This window comes from Sapajus apella, unplaced genomic scaffold (genome assembly GCF_009761245.1).
Source record: "Sapajus apella isolate SASKATOON/1434 unplaced genomic scaffold, GSC_monkey_1.0 scaffold8, whole genome shotgun sequence".
NCBI classification, from domain to species: domain Eukaryota; kingdom Metazoa; phylum Chordata; class Mammalia; order Primates; family Cebidae; genus Sapajus; species Sapajus apella.
The window spans coordinates 1,763,149-1,787,991 of record NW_022436948.1 but is presented as its reverse complement, the minus strand read 5'-3'; the positions used below and the strand labels follow the sequence as shown (position 1 = coordinate 1,787,991).

At 60.1% G+C, this 24,843-nt stretch overlaps 1 protein-coding gene across 4 annotated transcripts in view; it reads right to left on the bottom strand.

The window, feature by feature from the left end:
• ITGB2 (integrin subunit beta 2) overlaps window positions 1-24,843 on the bottom strand; it is a 45,460-nt gene that overhangs the window by 537 nt on the left and 20,080 nt on the right. For 3 of the 4 annotated variants that reach the window (XM_032276731.1, XM_032276730.1, XM_032276729.1), the window contains exons 2-15: window positions 21,823-21,883; window positions 21,398-21,486; window positions 18,874-19,054; window positions 17,085-17,255; window positions 15,353-15,594; window positions 14,210-14,365; window positions 13,439-13,534; window positions 8,544-8,633; window positions 7,102-7,242; window positions 5,533-5,720; window positions 3,624-3,868; window positions 2,743-2,962; window positions 2,156-2,358; window positions 229-395 (exon numbers count right to left, since the gene is read on the bottom strand). In XM_032276731.1, coding sequence (XP_032132622.1) covers window positions 229-395; window positions 2,156-2,358; window positions 2,743-2,962; window positions 3,624-3,868; window positions 5,533-5,720; window positions 7,102-7,242; window positions 8,544-8,633; window positions 13,439-13,534; window positions 14,210-14,365; window positions 15,353-15,594; window positions 17,085-17,255; window positions 18,874-19,054; window positions 21,398-21,486; window positions 21,823-21,880 — 2,247 coding nt within the window. In that variant the 5' untranslated portion in view covers window positions 21,881-21,883. Of the gene's footprint in view, window positions 1-228; window positions 396-2,155; window positions 2,359-2,742; window positions 2,963-3,623; window positions 3,869-5,532; window positions 5,721-7,101; window positions 7,243-8,543; window positions 8,634-13,438; window positions 13,535-14,209; window positions 14,366-15,352; window positions 15,595-17,084; window positions 17,256-18,873; window positions 19,055-21,397; window positions 21,487-21,822; window positions 21,884-24,348; window positions 24,367-24,843 lie in introns of those variants that run through there. The other variant, XM_032276732.1, reaches the window with a different exon arrangement.

Genomic DNA, 24,843 nt, shown 5'->3' with positions numbered 1-24,843 from the left:
ATGCCCTGCATGGAAGATGGCTTTGAGGAAGAGCTAGAAGTGGGGCAGCCCTCCCAGGGTCCCAGCACTGGTGGCCAAGCTCACCCACGGTGGCGCACGCTCAGAGGACAAGCTACACGGGAGGCTGGGGTACAGCCAAGTGCAGGTGTCTGAGGCCTCCTGCAGCAGGTCGGGGAGCATGGGATGCGTGCACCGCTCCGAGTGGGACCCCCAAAGACAGCCACTTACGTTGTTCCACTGGGACTTGAGCTTCTCCTTCTCAAAGCGCCTGTACTCCCGGAGGTCACTCAGGTGGGTCAGAGCCTTCCAGATGACCAGCAGGAGGACACCAATCAGCACGATACCCGCCACAGTGCCCCCTACAATGGCGGCGATGTTGGGGCCCGCAACACATTCTAGGGGAGAAGCCACGCACCCGGGCATCAGTCCAGCCCTATCTCACTGGGCCGTGTGTGCCCATGGGTCGAGACCGTCGCTCAACCCAGCACTCAGACGACAGAGCTTCCCGGGGCCTGGGCTCACCGTCCATCACCAAGGCCAGGGTCAGTGAGGACCTGGCCTGGCCCCAGCCAGATTCAAGGCCATGCCCCATGGTTCCAAATGAAACCTAAGGGCCCTTGCCACCACCCCTGCTCACGGAGAAGGCAGGGCCAGGGTAGAATGCAAATACTGGGGGTAGGAGACGGTGCGAGGGACCCACACTCCTACAGCAGAGTTCAGGACAGGGCTGAGGGTTCCTGCTGGAGTTCGCTCCCCCCCAAAAACGTTGATTTATGATCACCAAGGACAGGACCAGAGACCTGAGCTCAGGAGGTGACGCCGCCAGCGGGATGAGCAGGGCAAGGCCCTGGTTCCCGTGGCAGCTGTGCCCGCCACCTGAGCGTGGCTTCTGTGGGCCATAGTGGGCTAGGCCTATGGCTGCTGACACCAGGACAGTCACCAGCATTCAGTGTAGTCCCTGGCCTGGACCCACACCCTCCTTCCCCGTGCCCCCTGCTGACATCCTGACCCCACACCCTCACTCCCCATCCCCCCTCCTCCCATCCTGACTCCACACCCTCACTCCCCATCCCCCCTCCTCCCATCCTGACCCCACACCCTCACTCCCTATCCCCCCTCCTCCCATCCTGACCCCACACCCTCACTCCCTATTCCCACTCCTCCCATCCTGACCCCGCACCCTCACTCCCTGTGCCCCCTCCTGCCATCCTGCCTTTTATTCCGGAGACCTGTTGTCCTCAAAGGTGAAGTGACTTGGCCAGGATTGCACGAACCAGACATGACCCATGTCCCTCACAGTGGCCCGCAGGGGTTCCTGTCCTGGCAGGCGGGGGTCTGTAGCCCCAGGCCCACACATGTGTTGTGAGCTCCAGTCATGTCACTCAAAGGCTCAGAGCCCCCCGCCACCTGCCCCGGGTCCCCTCTTGGGGAGGAAGGATCTTCCAGCTCTCAGTCCTGCAAGAGTCCTGGCTGGCTACTGGCCATACCTGACGGGGTCCCCCAGCGGCCCCCAGCCCCAGCCCCTCTGCCTCTGAGGAGCCTGTGGAATGTGAGACCAAGAAGACGGAGTCAGCATTGCCAAAGTCACCGTGGGACAGGGCTGGTTCTGATGAGCCAAATGGGTGACGGGCAGAGTGTTGGGGATGGCGGTGCCTGGTGCCCCTGGGCCTCTCAAGGGCTGAGAGCTGAGCACCGGCATCTCCCAGTCCCCTCAGGGGAGCCTCACAGGGCAGCCTGACTTCAGTCCACCCCAAGGGACCTGGACCTCCAAGCCTTGCCCCTTGAGCCGTCCAATGGGAGATGGCCCAGGCCAGCAGTGTGGCACACTGGTGGGCCTTCCTGGTGCGGAGCAGCGGTTCCCCCAGGAACAGGCCTCCTGCCACTGCCCAGCCTGATGTGGGGTCAGGTGAGGAGGGGAAGGGGAGACTGGTGAGGGTGTGGACTGGCCTCTGGCCTCCCTGTGATCCCACCAAGGGCATTCTGCCTGGCTTAGCCACCCTGCTGGGCCCACACCGCTGGAGGGGAGACCCTTCTTCCGAAGCCCTCTTGCCTCTGAAGACCCCACGGCCAGAGCTCTGGTCACCTGAGCGTGGCTTCTGTGGTCACGCATACCCCTGCCCTGGGCCCAGTCCCCGCCATGCCCCGGCAGCCTCACCTCGGCTCTCGTCCACGTAGATGAGATAACGGTTCATCCCGTCCTGCTGCTCCAGCATGTAGCTCACCCAGCAGCCCTCCGAGTCCCTCTCCTTGCAGGCCTTGCCCTTCACGGGCTTGTCCCGAAGCTGCAGGCCTGAACATGCCACACTGCAGTTCTTCCCAAAGGGACCCTTGTTGAACTTCAGGCACTCGGCACAGGAGCTGAAGGGGATGGGGAGCAGGGCGTGAGTGTGGGAGCCAGGGTGGGCAGGGGCTCAGGCATTGGGGCTTGCTCTTGGGTATGTGTCCATCAGGTGGGGCTGGTGGGGTTGAGGTGCCCTTAGGCCAAGGAGGGGTCCAAGTGGGGCAGATGCAGGGTGCAGTGGGTGAACTGGAAGACTGATCCCAGGGCCTGAGGCAGGTGTGCATGGGAGGGAAGAGGGGCATGGGGGCACAGCGCCGCTGAGAGCCGCTCAGTCAAGCTGCAGGCGCAGAGAACCCTGGGCTGCAGAGGTGCTCACTGGAGGCCCCAGGGTGAGCCCGGCTGCTGAGAGGGTGTCCTGGGAGTGGGGATCCCCACCTGCCCTGCCCTCCACCTGCACTCACATGTATTTGCCACAGGGTGAGGAGCAGACGGGGCACTCCTGGCACAGAGGTGGCTGGTAGTCTCCGTCGCACACACACACGTTGCAAAGGCACCGGCCGCGGCCGCTGCACTCCACCTGGTTCTGGTTCAGGCAGCCCTGGGTGGTCCTCTCGCACTGGCAGGCTGAGCCCTCGAAGCCCGGGAGGCAGCGGCACTGGCCGCAGAAGCAGACCCCCCTCCCTGGAAGATGGCAGGGGGCCAGCATGGCTCAGCTCCTGCTTGGCATGGGGACTGAGACCCGCCCAAAACCCCACCAGCAGGTGCTCCCTCCAACCGGCCTGCCTCCTCCAGCCCGGGGGATGTGCCTGAGCAAAAGGCACCGGCCCACCAGCCAGGCCTTCCTGCCCCTGCCAGCCATGCGGCCACCTCCTGGCCAGTCTGAGCCTCCCCAGGCCCACTGTGAGTGGGACCTCAGTGAGACTGTGACTGTCCCTCCTGTGGGCCCTCCCCACAAGGACACCTTGCCCTCATGGACACAGGAACTTCGGCAGGGCGGAGTGCAGGGTGGTTCATGTTCCTGCTGACTCCCAGTGGCCGGGACACTTGTGCTGTCTGTCTCCCGCTGTTCTGTTCTACCCCCGCATGGTCTAGCACGCACCCCCCACGCCGCGTCTGTCTCCCACCACTCTGTTCTACCCCCGCATGGTCTAGCACGCACCCCCCACGCCGCGTCTGTCTCCCGCCGTTCTGTTCTACCCCCGCATGGTCTAGCGCGCACCCCCACGCCGCGTCTGTCTCCCGCCGTTCTGTTCTACCCCCGCATGGTCTAGCACGCACCCCCCATGCCGCGTCTGTGCAGCGGGATGGCCTTTGCGCGGCGGGGACCCACACACAGGCTCACCCGGGCCGCCGCAGACCTGGCCATTGTGGCGCTCACAGCTGACCGTGTCACACTCGCAGAACTGCCCGTAGATCTGCTTGCCAGGGACGTCGCTGGTGTGGCACAGGCACTGCCCACAGATGCAGTCCCCCAGCCCCGAGCACACCAGCGAGCTGTTGTCCTTCCGGCAACTTCCCTCCAGCTCCTGGCTGCTCCGGCCCTGCGTCTGGCACTCACAGTTTTTCCCAATGTAGCCAGCGTCACACCTGGGACAGGAGGGACCCCACGGTCAGGCTCCCTTCAGTGATGTAGGACCATGACGTAGGACAGCTGCCCCGTCCTCCACGCCCCTCCCATGGGACAGCCACACGGTCCTCCAGGCCCCTCTGTGACGTGGGACAGCCGCCCCGTCCTCCACACCTTTTGCCCTTGGTGGAGAACACCCCCACTGCACTCTCTGTGCATTCCTCAGAGGCCTACTGAGCACCTGCCACGTACTAAATATGCTTAAAGCATTTAGGGGCCCTGGGCTTCCTCACCAGGATGTCCCAAGGGGAAAGCAGATCCCTGGCTTGGGCCTGTAAGTGCAGTGGCTCAGCGACTCACTGTAGGACTCTGTTGCGGCCATGCACGTGGCCCGTGCTAGGACACCAGTGCTCTGTGAGTGGCTGGTGTCTGCTCCTTTGTGCCCCATGCAGTGGCCAGTGGGGACTTGGCACTGCCACTTGCCACCACCCTGCCCTCCCTCCTGCCGGCTGCTACCTGCATTTGTGCACTGACTGGTGGGTTGTGGGAGGATGCGGGGACAGGGTTTTTATCAGAGGTGGAAGCCAACACCAAGCCGCTGGCGAGCAGGAGCCGCACACACCCTGAGGCATCCTCAGAGACAGCCCTGCCATGGGCTCTCCTGCTCCCCAGAGGAGGAAGCCACAGGACCGAGCATCTCAGTACCTGTGGCAGGGCACCCCCTGACACTGCCCGAGTGTTCGGAGTCACTCCCGAAGTCCCGTCGGGAGGCTGCCCCAGGGCTGCAAACCCAGGACAGGGGGCAGGGTGGCCACTGAGGCACGGGGACAGCCACAGAGACCACCAAGACCATGGAGACCATCACTGTCCTGAGATATGGGAGGAGGTGTGGGAGCAGGAGGGGCCTGCAGCTGGGGAAAGGCACTGCCACCAGGGCGTTGACTGGCACAGCGGTCAGGAGAGGGGAGGAGGTGGCCACAGCAAAGGGGGCGGAGCCCCTGGAGATCGGCCCAGCAGCTCCAGCCAGGCAGGCAAGGAAAGGGGGATGGCCATCCAGCCCCAGGGCAGGCCACCTGGCCAGTGCTGTGTAACCTCCCCGCTGGGTCCACCTGTCACCCGATTCTCCCTGAGGTGTGGCACCCATGCCTGGCAGGGGGTGTGCACGTTCAAGGAGTGGCCTAGGGGCCCAGCCTGCCAGAAGCAGTCACCTGTCCCAGGAGGCTCTCTGGCCACCCATGCCCCAGGGCTGCCAGCCTGGTGGTCCTGCGTCCCCAAGGTCAGAGGGAAGCCGGCTCCTGGGGTCAAGGGAGGCCAGGCAGAGAAAGTGACCCACTCAAGGCCATGGGCACACCCAGTGGGGACTCCTTATGCCCCTGAGATGGATCTCCATCATCTGGCGAGGTGTCCTCCTGCCCACCAGTTCCCTGCCGTGGGTCCTCCATGGCCAGAGTGTGGAGTACAGGCCTGCATCACTGGCGCCCTGGTTCAGTGGCACGGGTGAGGGCTTGCGGAGGGGTTCTGGTTTCCAAGCCCAGATCTTCCCACCTCCTACAGAAGCGGGCCCCCAGGACACCTACTGTACGTGGTGGGTGAGGGTTCACCAGGACCTGTGCCCACCTCACTTGCAGCACCTGCCTGTGGCGTGGGGTGGGGGAGGGTTCATGGGAATCTGCGCCCACCTCACCTGCAGATGCCACACTCCAAGGAGCCCTTGCCATGGCAGAGGCTGCGGTCCCTGCTCTGGTCCCGGCACCGACACTCACACTGGGGAAGGACTCGCACGGTCACGGTGTCCGTGAAGCCCAGTGCCCGGATGACAAACGACTGCTCTGGGATGCACTCTGTGGCCGTGACCTTCACCTGGAAGGTGATCTGCAGGGCAGCACGGGGCTCAGGTGGGGGCAGCCAGGATCACAGCCCCACTCCCGACTCTTGCCTGCTGGCCTCCGCAGGGGCCTCAGGGGGTGTCCTCAGGGTGGGGAGGAGAGGACGGCCTGGAGCAGGGAAGAGCTGATGCTCGGATCTGAGAAGCTGAGACCAGCCGCCAAGGAGCTGCTCTGCCCTCACACCAGGATCTCCAGGGCTACACATCAGCAGAGACAGGTGACATGCAGACGGCAAACCCTGCTAAAGCTGAGCACACTCCCACTTGGACCACCCAGCATGAGGATCATGTCCTGGTAAAAATCCATGAGCGGACTGGGCGTGGTGGCTCAGCCTGTAATCCCAGCACTTTGGGAGGCTGAGGTGGGCAGATCACCTGAGATCAGGAGTTCAAGACCAGCCTACCCAACATGGCAAAACTCTGTCTCTACTAAAATACAAAAATTAGCTGGGCGTGATGGCATATGCTGTAATCCCAGCTACTGGGGAGGCTGAGGCAGGGGAATCACTTGAACCCAGGAGGCGGAGGTTGCAGTGAGCCGAGATGGCACCACTGCACTCCAGCCTGGGTGACAGAGTGAGACTCCATCTCCAGAAAAAAAAAAAAAAAAAAAAATCCACAGTCATCATTTAGGAAGAAACGTGTTTGAAGGAATTCCAACGTCATATTAAAAAAATGCAATGAAAGCAAGTGTCTTACTGAACATTAGTTCACAGCTAACAAAAAAAAAAAAAAAAAAATCAAATGATTGGATAATAAACCCAAAAGATGAGGGAAGGAATTCAATGTTCATTCCTCATCACGTGTGTGGCTCATACCTTAGTGATTCCGTCAAAAAACAAAATGAAACACACAGAAGAATCATGAAAAGCAACCCAAGCCGAGATTGCCGTTTGTGCCTGTTCTGCGCGTCCGGCGTCTGCCCCCAGGGGGTGTGGTCTTCACTCGGTCCCTCAGTCTACACTGGCCTGACCCAGGGATGTGAGGCTTCATGTTGATGAGTAGGACTCTCGGGCCAGGGCGTGTGGAAGCCCCCTCCCGGTACCCTCTCACTGACATTCAGTACATCACCTCTACCAGGAAGCGTCTGGTCTCAGCAAAGAAACCAGGACCGGCTGGTGGACAGCCGCTGATGCCTGGTGCCCCTCCCTGCCCCCGCCAGAGTGCAGCTCCAGCAGGACCTTTGGCCTAGAATGATCCAGGCCAGAACTCTGAGAGTGTCTCTCAGCCGGGGGTAGATTTCCAGAGCAGCCTGGGACCTCTGGTGCCTGCACCCTGAGCGGCAGGCACCAGGAAGCCCTGGTTCCTTCTGGCTGTTCCTGGAGCCCCTCGGCATGCTGGGATGGGGACCCCCGTGGACAGGCTCACCGGGACGTTGATCTGCACATGGTCGCAGTCCCCTCTGGGCTGGTTCCTGTTGGTCACTCCATCGCTGCAGAAGGAGTCATAGGTGACTTTCAGGGTGTCAGGGAGGGCGTTGTGCTCCAGGAAGACCCTGGAGGAGAGTTTCTGTGGGCAGAGAGTGGCCATACTTAGGGGAGAGTCTTTCTGCTGTCCTGGCCCTGCCTGGCCCAGTAGTGGAGACCTGTCTCCACTTCTCTCCCTGCAAGTTCCCAGTGTCAGCTAATGACACAAAGGAGAGCACAGCAGGATGGGCTGAGGGTGGCGGGGCTGCCAGGGCCACGGTCCCACCCAAGGATGGCGGGGCTGCCAGGGCCATGGTCCCGCCCCCAAGACAGCCCGACCACACCACAGGGACCAGTGTGGAGCCAGGGTGTGAGCCTGGGGTCAGGGGCTTCTGCTGCTTCTCGGTCTTGAGTTCCCAGGACCTAGGTCAGGGCAGGAGCTGGACAAATTGTTCAAGCGATAAGAGAGATGGAGAGAAACAGGGAGAGGCAGAAACAGAGACAGAGATGGGGCAGAGACAGAGAGGCAGAGAGACAAAGACAGATAGATGGAAACAGAGAGGAGGCAGAGGGACAGGGACCTAGGGACATTGGGTGAGCGGCCAGAGAGGTGGCATCACCTGTGTCCTCTCTGTAAAGACAGAAACACCTCGGGCAGTGGCTGGCACGAGGTGGGCCTGCTCTGGGGGTCTGGAGCTCTCAGGAGGTGGCACCTCCTCCGTGAGGCTTTAGCTTAATTCAATGACCCAGCGTTTGTCAGAGGCTCTACCGTCCCTCGAGCCAGCGGGACCTCTGGCCTAGAACGATCCAGATCAGAACTCTGAGAGTGTCTCCCAGCCAGGGGTAGATTTCCAGAGTAGTCCGGGACCTCTGATGCCTGCACCCTGAGCAGCGGGTGCCTCGTGCACACCTATGCTACCTGTCCCCACCAGGGAGTCTCCAGTGCAGCTTGATGGGCCACGTGCCAGAAGAAATTCAGTGGGTGAGAGCCTCTCTGGGGCTTGCCCAGCAGGTATGCAGAGCAAGAGGAATCCCAGCCCCAGAGTGTTTTCCTAGGGCTCAAATTCTTTGTGGGGGTTTCTGAGGCCTCCTCCCATCCCAGGTGCACTGTCTGCACCCCCAAGAACTGTCCACCCCCCTTCTCCTTAGAGACCAGCAGAGAAGAGTCCAGAACAAAGAGGGCCTGAGCGAGGGTTTCAGGGTGCAGCACCCACGCCATCAATGAGAGAGGACACGGAGCTCCCCATGGAAGTGCCAGGCCAAGGCGCCCTGGAGGCCTGAGGGCCGGTCCAGAGGCTGCAGGCAGCCCACAGGGCAGGGCTCTTCTCCCAGACCACGCTCCTGATCTGCATAGGGGGGTTGCCGGCTGCCCCATGGGTCCCAGCTGAGCAGTGCGGGACTCACATTGTAGGCGTTCTTAATGAGCTGAACCACGTTGCTGGAGTCCTCGGACAGCTCCCCCACGGCTGACTTGGGGATGATCTCGGTGAGTTTCTGTCGGGCAAGAAGACAGACATGGCACAGCTAGGACCTGCGCCACAGCGTCTCCACGCACGGCTCACGCTGGGGACTTCTGCGCCTGGAAAATGGCTGGGATGGTCCTTAACAGCTTCTCACTTGGTCCCAGAGTGTGTGGTCAGCAATGTGCTGTCAGAGGCCCTTGCGGGTAAAAACCCTGAGCTGCCCGGGGCCTCGCCTGGAATCCCAGCACTCAGGAGGCCCATGTGGGAAGATCGCCTGAGCCCGGGAGTTAAGGCCCAGCCGGGGCAACACAGGGAGACCCCATCTCCACAAAAAGTACAAATATTAGCCTGGTGTGTTGTCACATGCCTGTAGTCCCAGCTACTCAGGAGGCTAAGGCAGGAGGACTGAGTGAACCTGGGAGGTGGAGGTTGCAGTGAGCCTAGATCATTCCACTGCACTCCAGCCTGGGCGACAGAGCAAGACCTTGTCTCAAAAAAATAAAAAACACTTAAGGCCAGGTGCAGTGGCTCGCACCCATAATCCTAGCATTTGGGAGGCCAAGGCGGGTGGATCACCTGAGGTCAGGAGGTTGAGACCAGCCTGGCCAACATGGTGAAACCCTGTCTCTACTAAAAATACAAAAATTAGCCAGGGGTAGTGGCAGGCACCTGTAACCCTAGCTACTCGGGAGGCTGAGGCAGAGAATCGCTTGAACTGGGAGGCGGAGATTGCAGCAAGCCAAGATCACACCACTACCCTCCAGCCTGGGCAACAAGAGCAAAACTCTGTCTCAAAAAAAAATAAATAAAATAAATAAAAAGTTAAAAATTTACTGTTGCATCATGAAGATAAAAAAAGAAAAGCAGGCCGGGCGCGGTGGCTCACGCCTGTAATCCCAGCACTTTGGGAGGCCGAGGCGGGTGGATCACAAGGTCAAGAGATCGAGACCATCCTGGTCAACATGGTGAAACCCCGTCTCTACTAAAACTACAAAAAATTATCTGGGCATGGTGGCGCGTGCCTGTAATCCCAGCTACTCAGGAGGCTGAGGCAGGAGAATTGCCTGAACCTAGGAGGCGGAGGTTGCGGTGAGCCAAGATCACGCCATTGCACTCCAGCCTGGGTAACAAGAGTGAAACTCTGTCTCAAAAAAAAAAAAAAAAAAGCAAAGCAAAGCCCTGAGCTGCAGCGTTACCCAGGCCTGTGTGCGAGTGTTCCTGCCTGAGAGTTTCACGCTGGTGACGCTACTGGCTTGGGAGGACGTGCGGGTCCCCAGTGTTGGCCAGCATTCTCACCACACAGGTGCAGTAGGCGGAAGTAGCCCCATGAGTGTGGATCACCGTAAAATCGCCAGGAAGCAGTCAGCTCTGGGCACTCTACTGAGTTTCCATGGGTGTTAAACAGCCCAATGACATCGGCTCTGGCCGGCCAGTTCCAGCCCGTGCAGCGACCCCTGGGGTGGGCAGGCCAGGGCACCTGTGATGCCCAGGGCCCCAGCCAGCCTCCCCAACCCACACACACGCTTGGCTTCTTTCATGGAAGACTGTGGCATTGCTTCACCTTCCAGGAACATGGAGCAGATGGTCAGGTCACCTCCCCGCCCAGACTCTCCCGTGACTCCCCTGAATGGACCCAGTACCTTCCATGGCACTGCCGGGGCCTATCACAGCCTGGCCACCACCCTCCTCTGCCCCTACCGTCCACTGCCCACTGCTGTCTGTCCCATTCTGGGGCCATCTCTGGCTTGGTGGCGGGGGAGGGAGGGGAGCTGGGTCCTCCTGTCCAACAGAGCCTGCTGTGCATTAGGGGCAGAAACACAGTCGGAGGGGGTGCAGCCTGTGTGTCCTCACTCCCTGCCTGCTGCCTTGACCACCCCAAAGGTGATCAGGAAAGGCCAAGGAAGGCCTGTGCGCCCCGAGGCCCAGGAGTGGGCATGGGGTGCACCGTTCCTGCCTCCAGCACCTGCCCCTGGCACCATACCACACTCTGGAACTCGGCTCCCATGATGAATAGCAAAGAATAGTGACGAGGGGACCGTCACGGCCACCTACAGATGGGACATGGGGCTGGGACATCCTGACCAGTGGGTGGTCTCCATGGATGCCCAGCCCCAGCCCTGCCCTGCACTGAGCCACTGTCCTGGCAGCCTGGCCGGCTCTGGGCACCCACTCAGAGGGCACCTGCCTCCATTCTGTGTCCCCACAGGGTCCTGGTCCTGCTCCAGAGCCCAGGGAACCTATGGCAGGAATCACGGGTCTCACTGTTGCCCCAATGCACCACGAGGTTGAGCTTGGATCTGGGATGCAGACCTCACAATGGACCCTATGGTTCAGCTGTGGTTCAGCCACGTGCACTTGACCTCACGACAGACCCTGTGGTTCAGCCACGTGCACTTGACCTCACGACGGACCCCATGGTTCAGCCACGTGCACTTGACCTCACAATGGACCCCATGGTTCAGCCATGTGCACCTTACAAAAGCAGGGACCTCCGGGCACTTTTCTTCCCCAATCCCTGAGTGTCTCCTTGGCCTAAGCAGCAGGGCAGGGACTGTGAGTCTGCTCAGCTGGCAGAGCCCTGGGCAGGGGGAAAAGGGTGGCCTGGTTTCCCGTGTGCCATTTTGAAGACGGTGGTGATTGCCCTGGAATGGCCAACAGGTTAGTCACTGTCCAGATGAGGATAATTGGGCCCTTTAGGGTGGCTGCTCTCTGAATTAGCTGAGCAGGCAAGCTCAGCACCCACGATGCCCTGCCAGCTGGGCACCACTGCCCCTTTCACAGATGAGGAAACTGAGGGCTCATGGTAAGAAAGTGCCTGGGGCGTCCCATGGTAAGTAACAGAGCTGGGTGTGGGGTGAGCCGCCCAGGGCGCTGTCCACTCTGAAGAACTGGGCACGTGGCTGTGTAAAGTACAGTGACAACCATCGCCTTCCTCCAGCTCAGTCCCTCCATCCCTGAGGCCTCTGGACCACACTCTGCTGGCTGCTATGGGCGGAGGCTCCTTTCAGGAGGGGCGTGCAGCGTTTCCTTCCTTCTAGCAAATCCCTTGCGCAGTAAAGGCTTAACCCAGCAGGCCTCGGCTGGCCACACCCTGCACACACCAAAGAGTGGTTTGGCTGTGGCTGGGCTCCTGAGAGGTGGCCTCTGAGCCCAGGTAGGTATGTCCTATCTGATGGCGGTGTCATTGTTCCTGTGGCCTCAGGCCACACCAGATAGTCCCACAGTGTGATCTGAAGTGGGGCTCCGGACAGTTTTCAGCTTGATCTCTGGAGGGCTGGAGACTGAGGTCAGCCGTGTGTTGCAGCTGCGCCTCTGTGCCAGACCCCCAGTGGACACCAAGGCCCAAAAGCCCCCCCGGGAACCGTGTTCCATGCATAAAGCCACACGTCACTCCTGGGTGGACAGAGTGCCACCCACACTCCATGGGGAGAGGACACTGGAAGCCCGTGCCTGGTCTCCCTCCTGTGCGCCTTTTACCGTTGCCGACTTTTACCTGTATCCTCCCACGTAATAAACCGTAACTGTGAATTCAGTGGTTCCAGAGCTCTGCAAGTCCTTCCAGCAAATCACTGAACCTGAGTGGTCCTGGGAACCCCGACAGCAGCTGGAGTCTTGAACGCACTAACCTGCTCAGGCCAGGCTGAACACACGGCACTAGCAGCGGAAACGCACGGTGAGCGACGCTCGTCAGCACTCGGGAAACAGCCTGTGCCTGCCTGGCCGCTGCCGCCAGGACAGAACGATACCGCAGGCAGCCCTTACGGAGCAAGGGCTGCAGGGGACCACCATGACTACCAGAACATCTTCTCCCTGTTTGGTCCTTCCTCTGTTCTACACTCTGTGGTGCTGTTGAATCCAATTGCCGCACTCTCCAGAGACACACGGACAGGGAGACCCTCTGCTCTGCAGGCTGACGGGGGAGACCCCCCCGATGATGGGAGTCGGACTCTGCTTTCCTCCCAGACATGCTGGTGTCCACAGAGTGCAGTGGCGATGAGCTCCCTGTCCCGGGGGGCTGGGGAAGTCAGGCCTGGTTCTAACTGTGCTTCCCACACCGGAAGCACAGGTCACAGTTTTGTGGGGTGTGCCGTCCTTCTCCAGGTGGGGTGGGCGGGGCTGCACAGACAGGAGGCTTCGTCCTTCTCTGGGTGGGACAGATTGGGCTGTGCTGAGTGGGAGTCTGTGTCCTGCTCTGGGTAGTTTGGGCGGGGCTGTTTCAAAGCCAGCGCTGAGGCCCAGGCCTCCATTTGTTTGGTCTGACTCCTGCCACTTGAGGCATTTATTGAAGGCTTGTCGCCATCAATGCATGGCAGAAGGACATGCTCACCATGTGTGCAAGCGGTGGCTTCCCTCGGGAAGTGCCGTGGGGAGGCAGGGCTTCTGCTTCTAGGAGCAGAGGCTGGTTATCGGCTGGGCTTCCTTCGTGAAATTCATCCGACTCCGCATTCCAAGCTTGTGAACGTTTTTGTATAATTTTATCTTTGTGGAGAGTGTTGATGTTCAAATGTATGTGAGCATAAAATAAGGATATTTCCAAAAAATAAAGAACTGTGCTGTATTCCAGAACAAACAGAAATATCACCAACGCCAAGACATGCTGTTAACATAGCCGAGTTTCAGGGACCTGGAGGAATTCCTCCTCCTGTCGCCATGCAGGTGTCCTGCCCTGACAGGAGGCCTCCGGCCCCTCACCCACTGGAATCCATGCCCCGGGCAGGCTGACTGCTCACGTGCCCAGCATGTGCAGGTGGCGCTCGGGCCTGCGGTCCAGCTGGTCCGGCCTGTGGCTGACACGTGCCCCCACCCGACGGAAGCCTGGGACCCGACAGCACTCACCTCGTAGGTCTTCACCATCCTCTTGGTCACCGCGAAGATGGGCTGGATGTTGCTTTCGGCCAGCTTGTGTGCCAGCTGGCCCACAGATGGGTAGTCCTGGGAAGAGGAGGCCCCGCTCAGCTGACCCCGGGTCAGGACAAGCCTTCCAGATGCCCGCTCCTGCCTGCCCTGCTCAGCCTTGGCCCTGCCTGGGCCTTGGACCCTCTCTGGGGAAGGCTGGAGAGGCGGAGGCTGCCGCACGGGGTGCGGTGCAGAGAGCTGCCAAGGCCTCTGTCCCTCCCCGAGTTTTCCTCCTGGTCACCACAGCCCCTCACGCAGCTCAGGAGCTGGGGGTAGGGAGGGGCCACACCGAAGGAGGCAGACTTGGGGCAGCAGGGGACGCACAGAGGAGGTGGGGAGGAGAAGGAGGAGGCAGATACTCAGTGATGGGACCCTGGCCAGAGGCGGGGACAGCAGGGTGCGGCTGTAGTCTGGGGGTGGTTACCGCACCTTCACATCCCTGTATGGGGCGGTGGAGCTGAGACCAGCAGAGCCTGGGTGTCCCATGAGGTCAAGGCCGGGACTCAGCCCAGCTGCCTCACCAACCCCACCCTCCCTGGCCTGACGCCAGTCTTGGGAGACCCCACCCTGCCACTCGGGGCTTCCAGAAGTTTCCTCAGGAATCTGCTGCTTGGGTTGGAAGGAGGCTCTGTGAGGTGGGGACCCCACCCTCGTCCCCTCCGTCAGTGGTGTCCTGCCACGTGGCGTCGGGTGGCTGGGGCAGGGACTTACGAACGAGTTGCTGCTCTTGTACATGTTGTCCTCCAGGTGACAGCGGCCATCGTTGGGGGTCAGGATGGCGCCCAGCTTCCCGTCGCCGGCAAAGTGGAAGCCGTCGTCGGTGGCAAACACCAGCAGCCGCGTGACGTTGCGCCAGCCGATTTCCTCCTGAGAAGAAGGTGCAGGGGGTGGGGTTACTGGCCTCAGTTTCCTGGGCTGGGCCCTCTGGAGCACAGGAGACGACGCAGATTCCAAGGGGCGGCCCTGAGGCTGGCGCTGGTCTCAGGAGCCCAGCTGTGTTCCCCCAGATGCCATGCGCAGAGGAGACAACAGCTCCCAAACACCCCGTGCGTGTGTGAGGCACAGGGAGCAGAGGCACGCGTGGAAAGGCAAGGAAAGAGACATGGCTGTGGCCCCCCGCACTTCAGAGCCAGGAACAAACCCTCAGGAAACCATCCCCGGCGGGGGGAACCCACGCAGAACCATGGACCCCACACAGAACCAGCGCAACACAGAGGAAGACGAGCCCAGGGGCCCGGCAGGCTTCGGGTCACAGTGGACAGCCCCCGGCAGGTGCATGTGTGGGCCATGGTGTCCTAGTCCCGGACCTCACACCTGTGAGCAGTGTGTCTGCGCCGGGCCTGCAGAGAGAGCCAAGCTGGGTTATGAGTTGAGGACGGGGCGTGGCCTCAACACGGCACAGGGACTATGGGGGCTCCATCAGGCTCACAGTCACGGACTGGGCAGGCAGGAACGTGGAGAGGGACACACACTGGGCAGCCAGCGCCCCCCTGGCCTGGAGGGAGGAGGGCGGTTCCACGCTGGGAGCCACAGGACCGGCTGTCTAGCGGCCTTGGACCACCCTTGGCCATTCGCAAAATGTTTAGGCTTCAGATTTGCCCAGGGTCATAAATTCAATTCACAGCAAACAGTGAAATCCGCGCATGATTTCCAGCGTCTCCCGCCACTGCCACCCTCCATCCCTCCTGCCCTTTCCTGCATGGGCCTCAGCAGGGTGAGGGGCTGCTCTCCCCAGGCCCAGGCTGGAGTCTCTTAGACGACCTGCCAGCCTGGGCAGCCCCCCCCACCGCAGGGCCTGACTGAGCCCCCCACACTGGGGGACCCTGGAGACCCCAGCAGGGGCAGTGGCCTCACCGGGCAGGCGGCGACCTGCATCATGGCGTCCAGCCCGCCCTCAGGCGCATCCAGGTTTCCTGAAATCAGCTGCTTCCCGACCTCTGTCTGAAACTGGTTGGAGTTGTTGGTCAGCTTCAGCACGTGCCTGAAGGCAAATGGGGCCTGGCACTCTTTCTCCTTGTTGGGGCAGGGGTTCCGCAGCTTCTCGGGGTGCGTGTTCACGAACGGCAGCACGGTCTTGTCCACAAAGGACCCAAAGCCTGCAGGGCACACGGAGGGTCTGGGGAGGTGGCAGTGACCCCATGGGAGGGGCAGGCGGGGCCCCCGGTGGGAGGGGCAGCCTCAAAGGGGCAGGAGGGCGAGCCTGCTTCCTCTCCCCTAGCAGGGAAAGGGAGAAGCAAGATGGCACATGTGGGCGTGTGTGTGACCGTGTGTGCTGTGCAAGCATGCATGTGCACGCATGTGGACATGTTCATGGGAACCTGGGAGTGTGCCATCACGTACATGTGTAAGCGCAAGTATGTGTGCATTCCTGCATGCACGAGTGTGACCAGGTGTACGTGTGGGCATGTGAACATGTGCATATGAGCATCTGTGTGGGTGCAGCCATCTGCATGTGTGAACGTGTGTACACGTGTGAGCGCAAGTCTGTGCATGTGTGTTTCTGCATGCACGCATGTGACCAGGTATACATGTGGGCATGTGAACATGTGCGTATGAGTATCTGTGTGTGTGAAGCCATCTGCATGTGTGAACGTGAATGTGTACATGTGCAGCGCAACTGTGTGTGTGTATTCGTGCATGCTTGTGAGCCTGTTCAGGTGTAGACACAGTTCACATAGGTGACCAGATATGTATGTGGATGTGTGTAAGATTTGTACAAGTGAGTGATGACATACATGGGTGATCATGAGTGTGTGCATGTGAGCATGACTGTGTGCACATGTGGTCTTGCACATGTGTATGACTGTGTGTGCCTGTGTGTGCACACGCAAGTGTGTGTGTATATTGCGTGTGAGTGTGCATTTGTGTGTGTGAGCATACATTCCCGTTCGTGAGCATGCATTTGTATGCGAGCGTGCATTCGTGTATGTGAGTGTGCATTTGTGTATTTGGGCATGCATTTGTGTGTGAGCGTGCATTGCATGTGTGAGTATGCATTTGTGTGCACTTGCATTTGTGTCTGTGAGCCTGTGTGTGATATCGTGTGTGTGTGTGTGAACATGTGTGTGTGAGAGTGTGTGTGTGCATCCCTGCATGTAGGGAAGGCGGCAGAGTGCTGATGTGAGGAGCCATGCCCGGTGGTGAAGACAAGCCCCGTCACTGACACATGCGTTACTGGGGACTTGCTCTGTGACAGACAGTGCTGGTGCAGCATGGAGCCCCTGGCCCAGCAGAGCTTGCTGTGTGCTTTCTCCAGGGCTGCCATTGCTGTGCCATGTGTATGCATTGTGGTCTTTAATGTTTAATAATTAGTACCGTGAGACTTTTGTCTTTTAAACATACACAGAAATAAATAATGGAAGTAGAAGGTGGAAGGGGAAGTGGAGAACTGGATGACATCTCCAAGTCTTAGGGACCCCCGGGGCCTGGGCGTGGCCCCTGGCAGGGAGGCAGGCCAATGCAGCCGTGTGGGCGCTCCAGCGGGGACCTGCATCTGAGGCCCCCAGAGCTGCCCTGGGGACCTGTGTTCGAGGAGGTGTGTGGCTGCAGGCAGGAGTGCCGGGTCTGGGAAAGGCCTGGGCCTCACCGATGCGGCCAGACTCCGTGATCTCATTGAGGGCCTGGAGCAGGTCGCCGCCCAGCTTCTTGACGTTCCTGAGGTCATCGAGCATGGAGTAGGAGAGGTCCATCAGGTAGTACAGGTCGATGGGGTAGCCCTTGGCCCGCCGGAAGGTCACATTGAATGCTGCTGCCTGGCCTGCGGCGGGGACAGAACACAATGAGCAATACCTCATGTCTCGTGCAGGGCCTGACACCCGTTTCAGCCCCAAACCCTCCTGGCCTCCCCTGTGCAGGATTTGCCCTCTGCACAGTGGAGATGCGTGCCAGGCCACTAGTGGTCACTCAGCCACTCAGACACTCAGCCACTCCCCCCACCCTTCCCTGGGCACAAGGATGCCCCCGTTTAGGTACAGTTCTGCCCTCCAGGACCATCCTCCCTCACACCTCCAGCACCACGGAGCTGCACAAACTCTGGCCACAGGCAACACCTCTGCCAGCCTCAGTTTCCCACTGTGCAGTGGGGCATGGGGAAAACACATCGGAGCTACCTCCAGGGACCACATGTGCCTGCTCACGGGGCAGCAAGGGGCAGGCCACGCCTCACCACGGGGCAGCAAGGGCAGGCCATGCCTCGCCATGGGCAGAGTTTTGTCTCCTGCTGCTCCCAGGGATACCTGGCCCCTGTATGAAGCTCATGCAGGACCTCCCTGCTGGCTCACTCCTGTCCCTCACTGCCTCCCAGATGCTGCTGGCTCTCACCCAGCTGCCTGCACTCTGGGCCTCTCTGCCCCAAGGCTAACCCAGTGGGCACTGACCTGGGCTTCCCCTGAGGGCAGAGCTCTGATCCCCAGACTGTTCAACACCAGCTGGTTCCCCTAAAGTCATCCGGCCCCATCTGCACCCCCTCCCCAGGAGATGACTTCATGTTCTCTCCCTGGCCTTACTGTAGCCTGGGAGGACACAGGTCAGTGGCCGCGCCATCACACTCACCTTCCTGGAGCAAGGAGGGCTTTTCTTTTCTTTCTTTTTTTTCTTTTTTATTTTTTTATTTTGAGACAGAGTCTCGCCCTGTCTCCCAGGCTAAAGTGCAGTGGTGCAATCTTGGCTCACTGCAACCTCCACCTCCCAGGTTCAAGCGATTCTCCTGTCTTAACTTCCAAGTAGCTGAGGCTGCAAGGGCAATCACCATGTCCTGCTCTTTTTTTTGTTTCTTAGTATTTTTAGTAGAGATGGGGTTTCACCACGCTGGCCAGGCTGGTCTGGAATTCCCCACCTCAAGTGATCCACCTGCCTTGGCCTCCCAAAGTGCTGGGATTACAGGTGTGAGCCACTGGGAGGGAGGGCGTTTCTCGAAGCACTGACAGGGAGCATGTTCTGAAACAAAGTGCTCTGGTCAATCCGTGTGAACAACACGGGTTTAAACAGTTACTTTGGTCTCTTGGCTGCAAAACTTATCAGAGCCTTTACTCTTCTAAGAGTGCCCTGGCCTTCCGAGTGTGTAATAGAATAGTGTTTTCCAAGGGGTTTGTTCTTCCTTAAAAAAAAAAAAAAAGATGTAGAACGTGGGGCTTCAAGAGAGTGCAGACGCTGGGCGCCCACGGTGAGGGCTGGGGCAGCTCCACCTGGGGACACGGGGGAAGGGCGCTGAGGAGCCCAGCTTCCCAGTGGCTCTGGGGCCTCACTGGCCCACCCAGCTGTCTGACCCGTACACACGCCCCTTCTGGGCAGCCCTGATACCCCAGAGGAGGGTCAGGCTCTTAGAGCTGATAACTAGCACAGAGGGTACCTGGAGCCCCCACAGAGGCTGGGCCTACCTGGTCGCAGGTAAAGTGTCACTTTTTGTGGGGTCAGCTGCTTCCGGCGCCCATCACGGTCTTCCAGGGTTTCCGCGAGGCTCCTGGGGTCCATGATGTCATCAGCCTCACAGCCCCTCATGAGCAGCTGCGCTCGGGTGTCGCAGCGAATGGAGTCAGGATCCCCTGGCCCGGTGAAGTTCTGGGGAGGGGGAGTCAGGGGTCAGGAGGAGGCCACACTGAGGGGCCTGCAGGAGGCTGGCTGGCCCTCAGGGACTGAAGACCCACCCCGTCCCCTCCTCCTCTGCTCCTGGAATTTCCGACAGAAGTCCCTGTGGACAGACAGTGAACTCCTCCAGCCTCCCAGACAGCCCCTACCCAAAGGCTCCCAGCCACGGCAGAACCCTGGGGCAGGGGTATCCCCTCCTCCTCTGCCTCTAGGGGCAGAAAGGACTCAGGACCCACTCTCCAGCCCAAGGCTGACCCAAAAGGAGAGGCCTCGGAGGCCTCTTGAATCTGGTGCAGGGGCTTCAAGCCCTGCTTCTGCAGAACCTTTGTCCAAGGGAGTTGCTCTGTCCCAAAGGAGTGTGGCAGTCCCTAGGCCCCCAAGAAACCCAGAACATGGGCCGGGGCTCTGGCCAAGTCCCTCAAAGTTTAGAACAAATAGAAGCTGAAGGGGAGCATGGGAGCCCTGGGTCCAGGGTGCTTTCCTCTCGGCCACTTTGTCCCTGCAAAGCGCCTGGATGCTGATGAGGGCTGTGTTTGGTGGGTCCTGTCACCGGCCCCAGCCAGGGAAAGCTTGCCAGTGGTGTGGGGCCGGAAGGTCCGCGTGCTTGCGCACTTGATTTCGCAGAGGGAAGCTCAGGAAGGATAAGCCCGGCCCCCCAAGGCTGGTGAGTCCCACGGGCAGGATTGCGGGCCGGAGAGGAGGGGGACAGTCCCCAGGCTGCCTCTTTGTATGGCTCTGACTTTTGCAAACAGAAAAGTTCTAAAGTCCTTCAGAAATAAAAGTGCATCAGCAAGAATGGAAGGAAAAGAAATGCTAAGTGTAATCCACACAGAAACAAACAGAGGTATTTATTTTAGATGAGTGGAAAACCTCAAGAAAGGGAAGAGAAAAAAGCCCAACCTGACCAAGGTGGTTTACACCTGGGGCCTGGCCATGCTCCTCAGTCCTGAGGACAGACAGGAGCCACTGGCTTCTTCTCCGTGGACTGCTCGCCATGGTGGCGTGGGCTGGAGGCCCCGAAGCCGCAAAATTGAGAATCGAGGAAGCTGCTAACAGCGCTGGAGCCTAGACTCTCAGGGAAAGGAACCAGAGTCCTCGGAAAAATGTCTGATTCCAGGCCTGGCAAGGGACGTGAAGATGGGCCCCCGATGTCATGTTGCTCCAGAAAGCAAAACAATGCTCAGAAAAATCAGATGGGGGGCGTGGATGGGACACGGAGCCAAACCCAGTGGATTTGAGCATCTCGGGGAAGAAAGGACAGTCACAGATCATGCGCTGCTGGACAAAATAAAGCTGTGGGTCACGCTGATGGGGGGGGCTGCGGAGGAGGGAGACCCTTCCTAGGTTGGCCACCATGAGAGGCAGGCAGGGACCAGCACGGCACAGATTTGCAGCCATCGCAGCGACAGCGGCTTCGGGCAGGGACCTCCGTGGATGCTGAGCCTGTGTTGTGCTTTGATGGGAGGCAGACCATCACCAGCCCACAGTGGCTGCAGGGGGACTGTGCAGCGGGGCGGGGAGGCTGGGCAGGCGCCGTCTCAGCAGAGCCGTCCACGCTGACCTCACCAGGACTGGGACGGAGCGACAGCGGTGCCTCCCATGGGTACCTAGGACACTGTCACTGAGGAGGCAGAGAAGACTCCAGACAAGACCCCTGAAGATCGAGGGTCGTTCTACAAAGCTGCTCTCCCGAATTCCTCAGAAACGCCCAAGGACAGGAAAGACGAAGAAAGCTGAGGACTGGTCCAGATTCAAGAGCCTGAGGAGCTGGCTGAGTGCAAGGTGAGCCTGGGTTAGGAGATTCGGAGCGTTAGACAGCTGAGTGCAGCGTGAGCCTGGGTTAGGAGATCCACCAGGAAAAACAGCTCACGAGGACATCACCGAACAACCCAGAAAATATGCGTACAGTGTGTGGGTTTGATCATAATGAGACACCAATGCTGAATGTCCTGATTTTGATACAGGTATTCATCAAGCATAGATATACATGTATCAAACTACATTTACATGGTTTTGTCAGTGAAAACCTTGCTCTTAAGAGACTTCCTTCCCTTGAAGTACGAAGGGACAAATGGCTTCATGTCGACCACTTGCTCTGAAATGGCTGAGAAAAAGCAAAGGGTATTTCGGAGCCCCTTGAATGGAGCGTGAAGCCAGTGTCTGGGGACCCCCCTGGGAAGGAGGGTCAGGTCAGGGTCTGGGGACCCCCCATGAGGAAATGGAGGTTTTGGTCCTCTGGCTGCCACGGGCTTCAGGGGCAGGACAGGGACCCCACCCAGGGGCCGGACAGGTAGGGAGGGTCCAGGAGGCGCTTACCAGCTTCTGGCACCAGGCGCAGCCGGGCCCTGACTCGATGCAGTCACGGCAGGTGCTGACCTTGAACTTGGTGCACTCCTGAGAGAGGACTGAGGGACAAGACTGGCTGGTGAGTGGGCACCCTGGGCCACCCGGGGCCACAGCCAAGGGGGAATAGAGGAGGAGGGTCAGAGGAGGGCCAGAAAGGGGGAGGCAGCTTCGGGGAGGAGACCCCACATCAGCCACCACCCCAGGTGCGGAGAGGGGCCCCCGGGGAGCAGCACAGCCACAGCCTCCTGACAGATGGGGAGACGAGGCCTGAGTCCCAGCCCTGTTCCCAGTGGCATGGTACTGCCCCATCCTCCTGGGAACTTCTGTCCATAGGAACATGAGGGCAGGCCCTGTCCTCCCTGACCAGAATGTCACGCATGAAACACAGAACTCACCACACCCCAGGAAGAGCAGCCCTACCAGGGCGAGCAGTCGGGGGCACAGGCCCAGCATGTCCTGTGGAAGGAAGGGGTCTTGGTGACGGCCTCAGGCCCAGCCCCTGGGGCTGACCACCCACGAAGCCCCCTCCCCCAGCTGGCTTGGGACAAGGAGCTGGGCCCTGTCCCCGCTGCAGGGGGTGGGTTAGTCAGTCAGGCCAGCACAGCTGCCCTGGGCCCAGCTGCCAGCAGCCGGGGAGGAAGGGAGGGAGGCCAGGTCCCGCAGTGTGGGCCGCACACCTGCTCAGCAGCCGGGCACCCAGGACAGCGGCAGGGCCCCTGCAGAGATGCACAACACAGGCATGCGTGCACACACACACGCCACATGCATGTGTACACACATACATACAGATGCATGTACTGCTACATATACACACCCCATGCGCATGCACACACCACACGTGTACACACAGAGATGTACCCACCCCTTACACCATACTCCCCACGAGACACTACATACCACACACAAATACACACATGCTCATACACACATGCACACATACCACACAGGCACACACACCACACGCACATACCATGCACACATGCAAATACGCACACACCAAGACCCACAAACCCGGTGTGGGCACTCTGCCCCATGCGCCCCAAGTCCTCCGTGAGCAGAGACTGTGCTTGGAGCAGAGTCGGGCTTGGCTTTGTCTCTCCGTGGCAGAAACAGGGCCAGGAAGAGAAAGCTGGCTTGATGCCCGCAGGTGCCAGGCTGTGTGCAAGGCCTGCCCAGGAGCCCTGCAGGCTCTGCCAGGCGGGAAAAAAAGTTGCCTGACTTGCCCAAGCCACCAGCTGCTGGATCCTGGTCTTTGTTTCCAGATACACAGCCCGTCCTTAGCCCAGTCATCCATGGCCGGGCGGCTCTGTGGTCCCTTGAAGGCCCTCCGCCCCAGAGGCAGAATGAGAGGCAGGCCTCAGCTAGTGCTGAAGGTTGGCAGCACCTCCTAGCAGGCAGCCCTGGGTGTGCCAGCAGGGCCGTTCCACCCCAGGTTGTAGCTGGCTGGGACCCTTTTATCTGACACCAAGGGCGGGGAGAGGTGCTGAGAAGGGGTCCCCAGGAGCCTTCCTGCCGTGGTGGCAGGAAGATATTTCTGTTACCCTTGGGCTGTTATCAGAAGCAAAGATCAACACCTCTTCCCCAGCAAACGCCAGTTCCTCTTACAGCGCCTAACCATTGCAGGGTGCTGAGGTGTTTCTACCCCACCCACTGCCCTGGGGTGCTGTTGGCAGGGTCACTTAAGGTTCAGTGGGCAGACCCAAGCCAGCAGAGCCCCAACCCAGGGCCTGCCCACTTGGAAGGCAGCACTGGTGCTGCGTGTGGCCCAGAGGCTCTGGGTGCCCTCAGCCGTAGGCCCTGGCTTGCCCTCCATCCCCCAAAACCCCTGCATCTGTGCTGGGGGCTCTGAGGTCGACGGAACACCCACTAAAGGTCCCATCTGAGGATCCCACAGCTTAGAGGCCCAACCAGCCCAAGGTCCTGTCTTTTTGGAGGTGACCTCGTTCCCTGGTTCCCAGCAAGATTATAATCAGAACCTCAAAATGCCGAAAGGTAACCCTTGATCCTTCTGCGATCAAAAGCAGAACCTGCACCCCGCTGTCACTTCCTGGAGGAGGTGGCTTTGGTTCACACTCAGCCCACCCTGTATCCGAAGCCCCGTATCTCCCATCGCTGGGGGTTGTGGCTCAGGCCAAGGCCACCTGTAGCCAGTTCCAGCTCTCCATCTGGGCCGCTCGAAGTCCTGTGGCTGGACGGACCTCGGTGCCACAAGTGCCCCCAGCCCCTCAGCTGACCGAAGCCTCTGTGCATATCACAGGGCCTGCATGCTAGAGCCACCCCACAGTGCAGGTCCAACCAGCCTCAGGACACCCCCAGGCTGCAGCTGCGCCAAGTGGGGAGGGGTGCAGGCCTTCCCCCTTGCCTCGGCCACGCTAGCCAGGCGGGTGAGGACCTGCACCCCAGCTCCACGGTCTCCCTGGGGACTGCAGACTGACCCCTCCCCTGACACAGCCATGACCAGCGGCACACATACACTCCGTAACCTTGAATGGGGAAACTGAGATCCCCCACAGTCCATATTCCCAAGCAGGATATGGACTTGGCACCCAGTTACTCTGGGCACCCTACCTGCCCCCAGGGAGAGGGGAGTGCACCTTGATTCCAGCAGGACAAGCCCACAGACCACAGTGCCCTGACCTTGACCACAGGAAGTGGGCAGGCAGGAAGCCACCCTCTCCCTAGTGTTTCTGCTCCACAAACAGCCCTGGGGCCTTGGAGCTGGGGCACCAGAGAAGCCAGGCCCTGCCCCGTCACCCGATGCCAGCAGCTGAGCCCAGAAAAACAGCAGGGGAGGAAGGTCGGCTCCAGGGGGTGAGGCAGTGCCCTGAGCCTGGCAGCCCAGCCTCCCTTCTGTAGGAGAACAGGGCAAGGCGGCCCCTCCACCCAGCAGCCAGGATGGCCAGCAGAGGCCTAGGCCTCACCTGAGACCCGAGCGACCAAGACCCCGTCAGGCCTCTCTGCCTTAGTTTCCTCAGTGTGCCTGGAGGTGGTTGAAGGGCCTGCACCAGCTCCCTGGGCGACGGGAGTGGGTAAGGCACAGATGTAGAGCAGCATTTGGGCAAACAGGCAGGTGTCTGGCCACTGTCATCTCTGGTACCCTGAGGCTAAGCCGGTAGAGCTGCAGGGCAAGGAGAGAGGAAAGCGCAGCTCCCCTCTCCTCCCTCCCCCACCCACCCACCCCTGAGCTGGCCCTGGAGCTCCGGCCTAGAGCCTGATCACCCCGATGCCCTCCCTGCTGCCCTACTAGCAGAGGTGGGTGCCCTCCTCTTCCTCCAGCTCCTGGACTTTCCAAGTCTAAGGGTGGGTGGGTCCCTTCGGGTGGGTCCCCATATCAAGATCTAAGAGGCAAAACCCAAAGCTGAGGCTGCTGAGGAATCTACAATCTCGCAGGCCTTGCAGAACCTTGCATCAGTCAC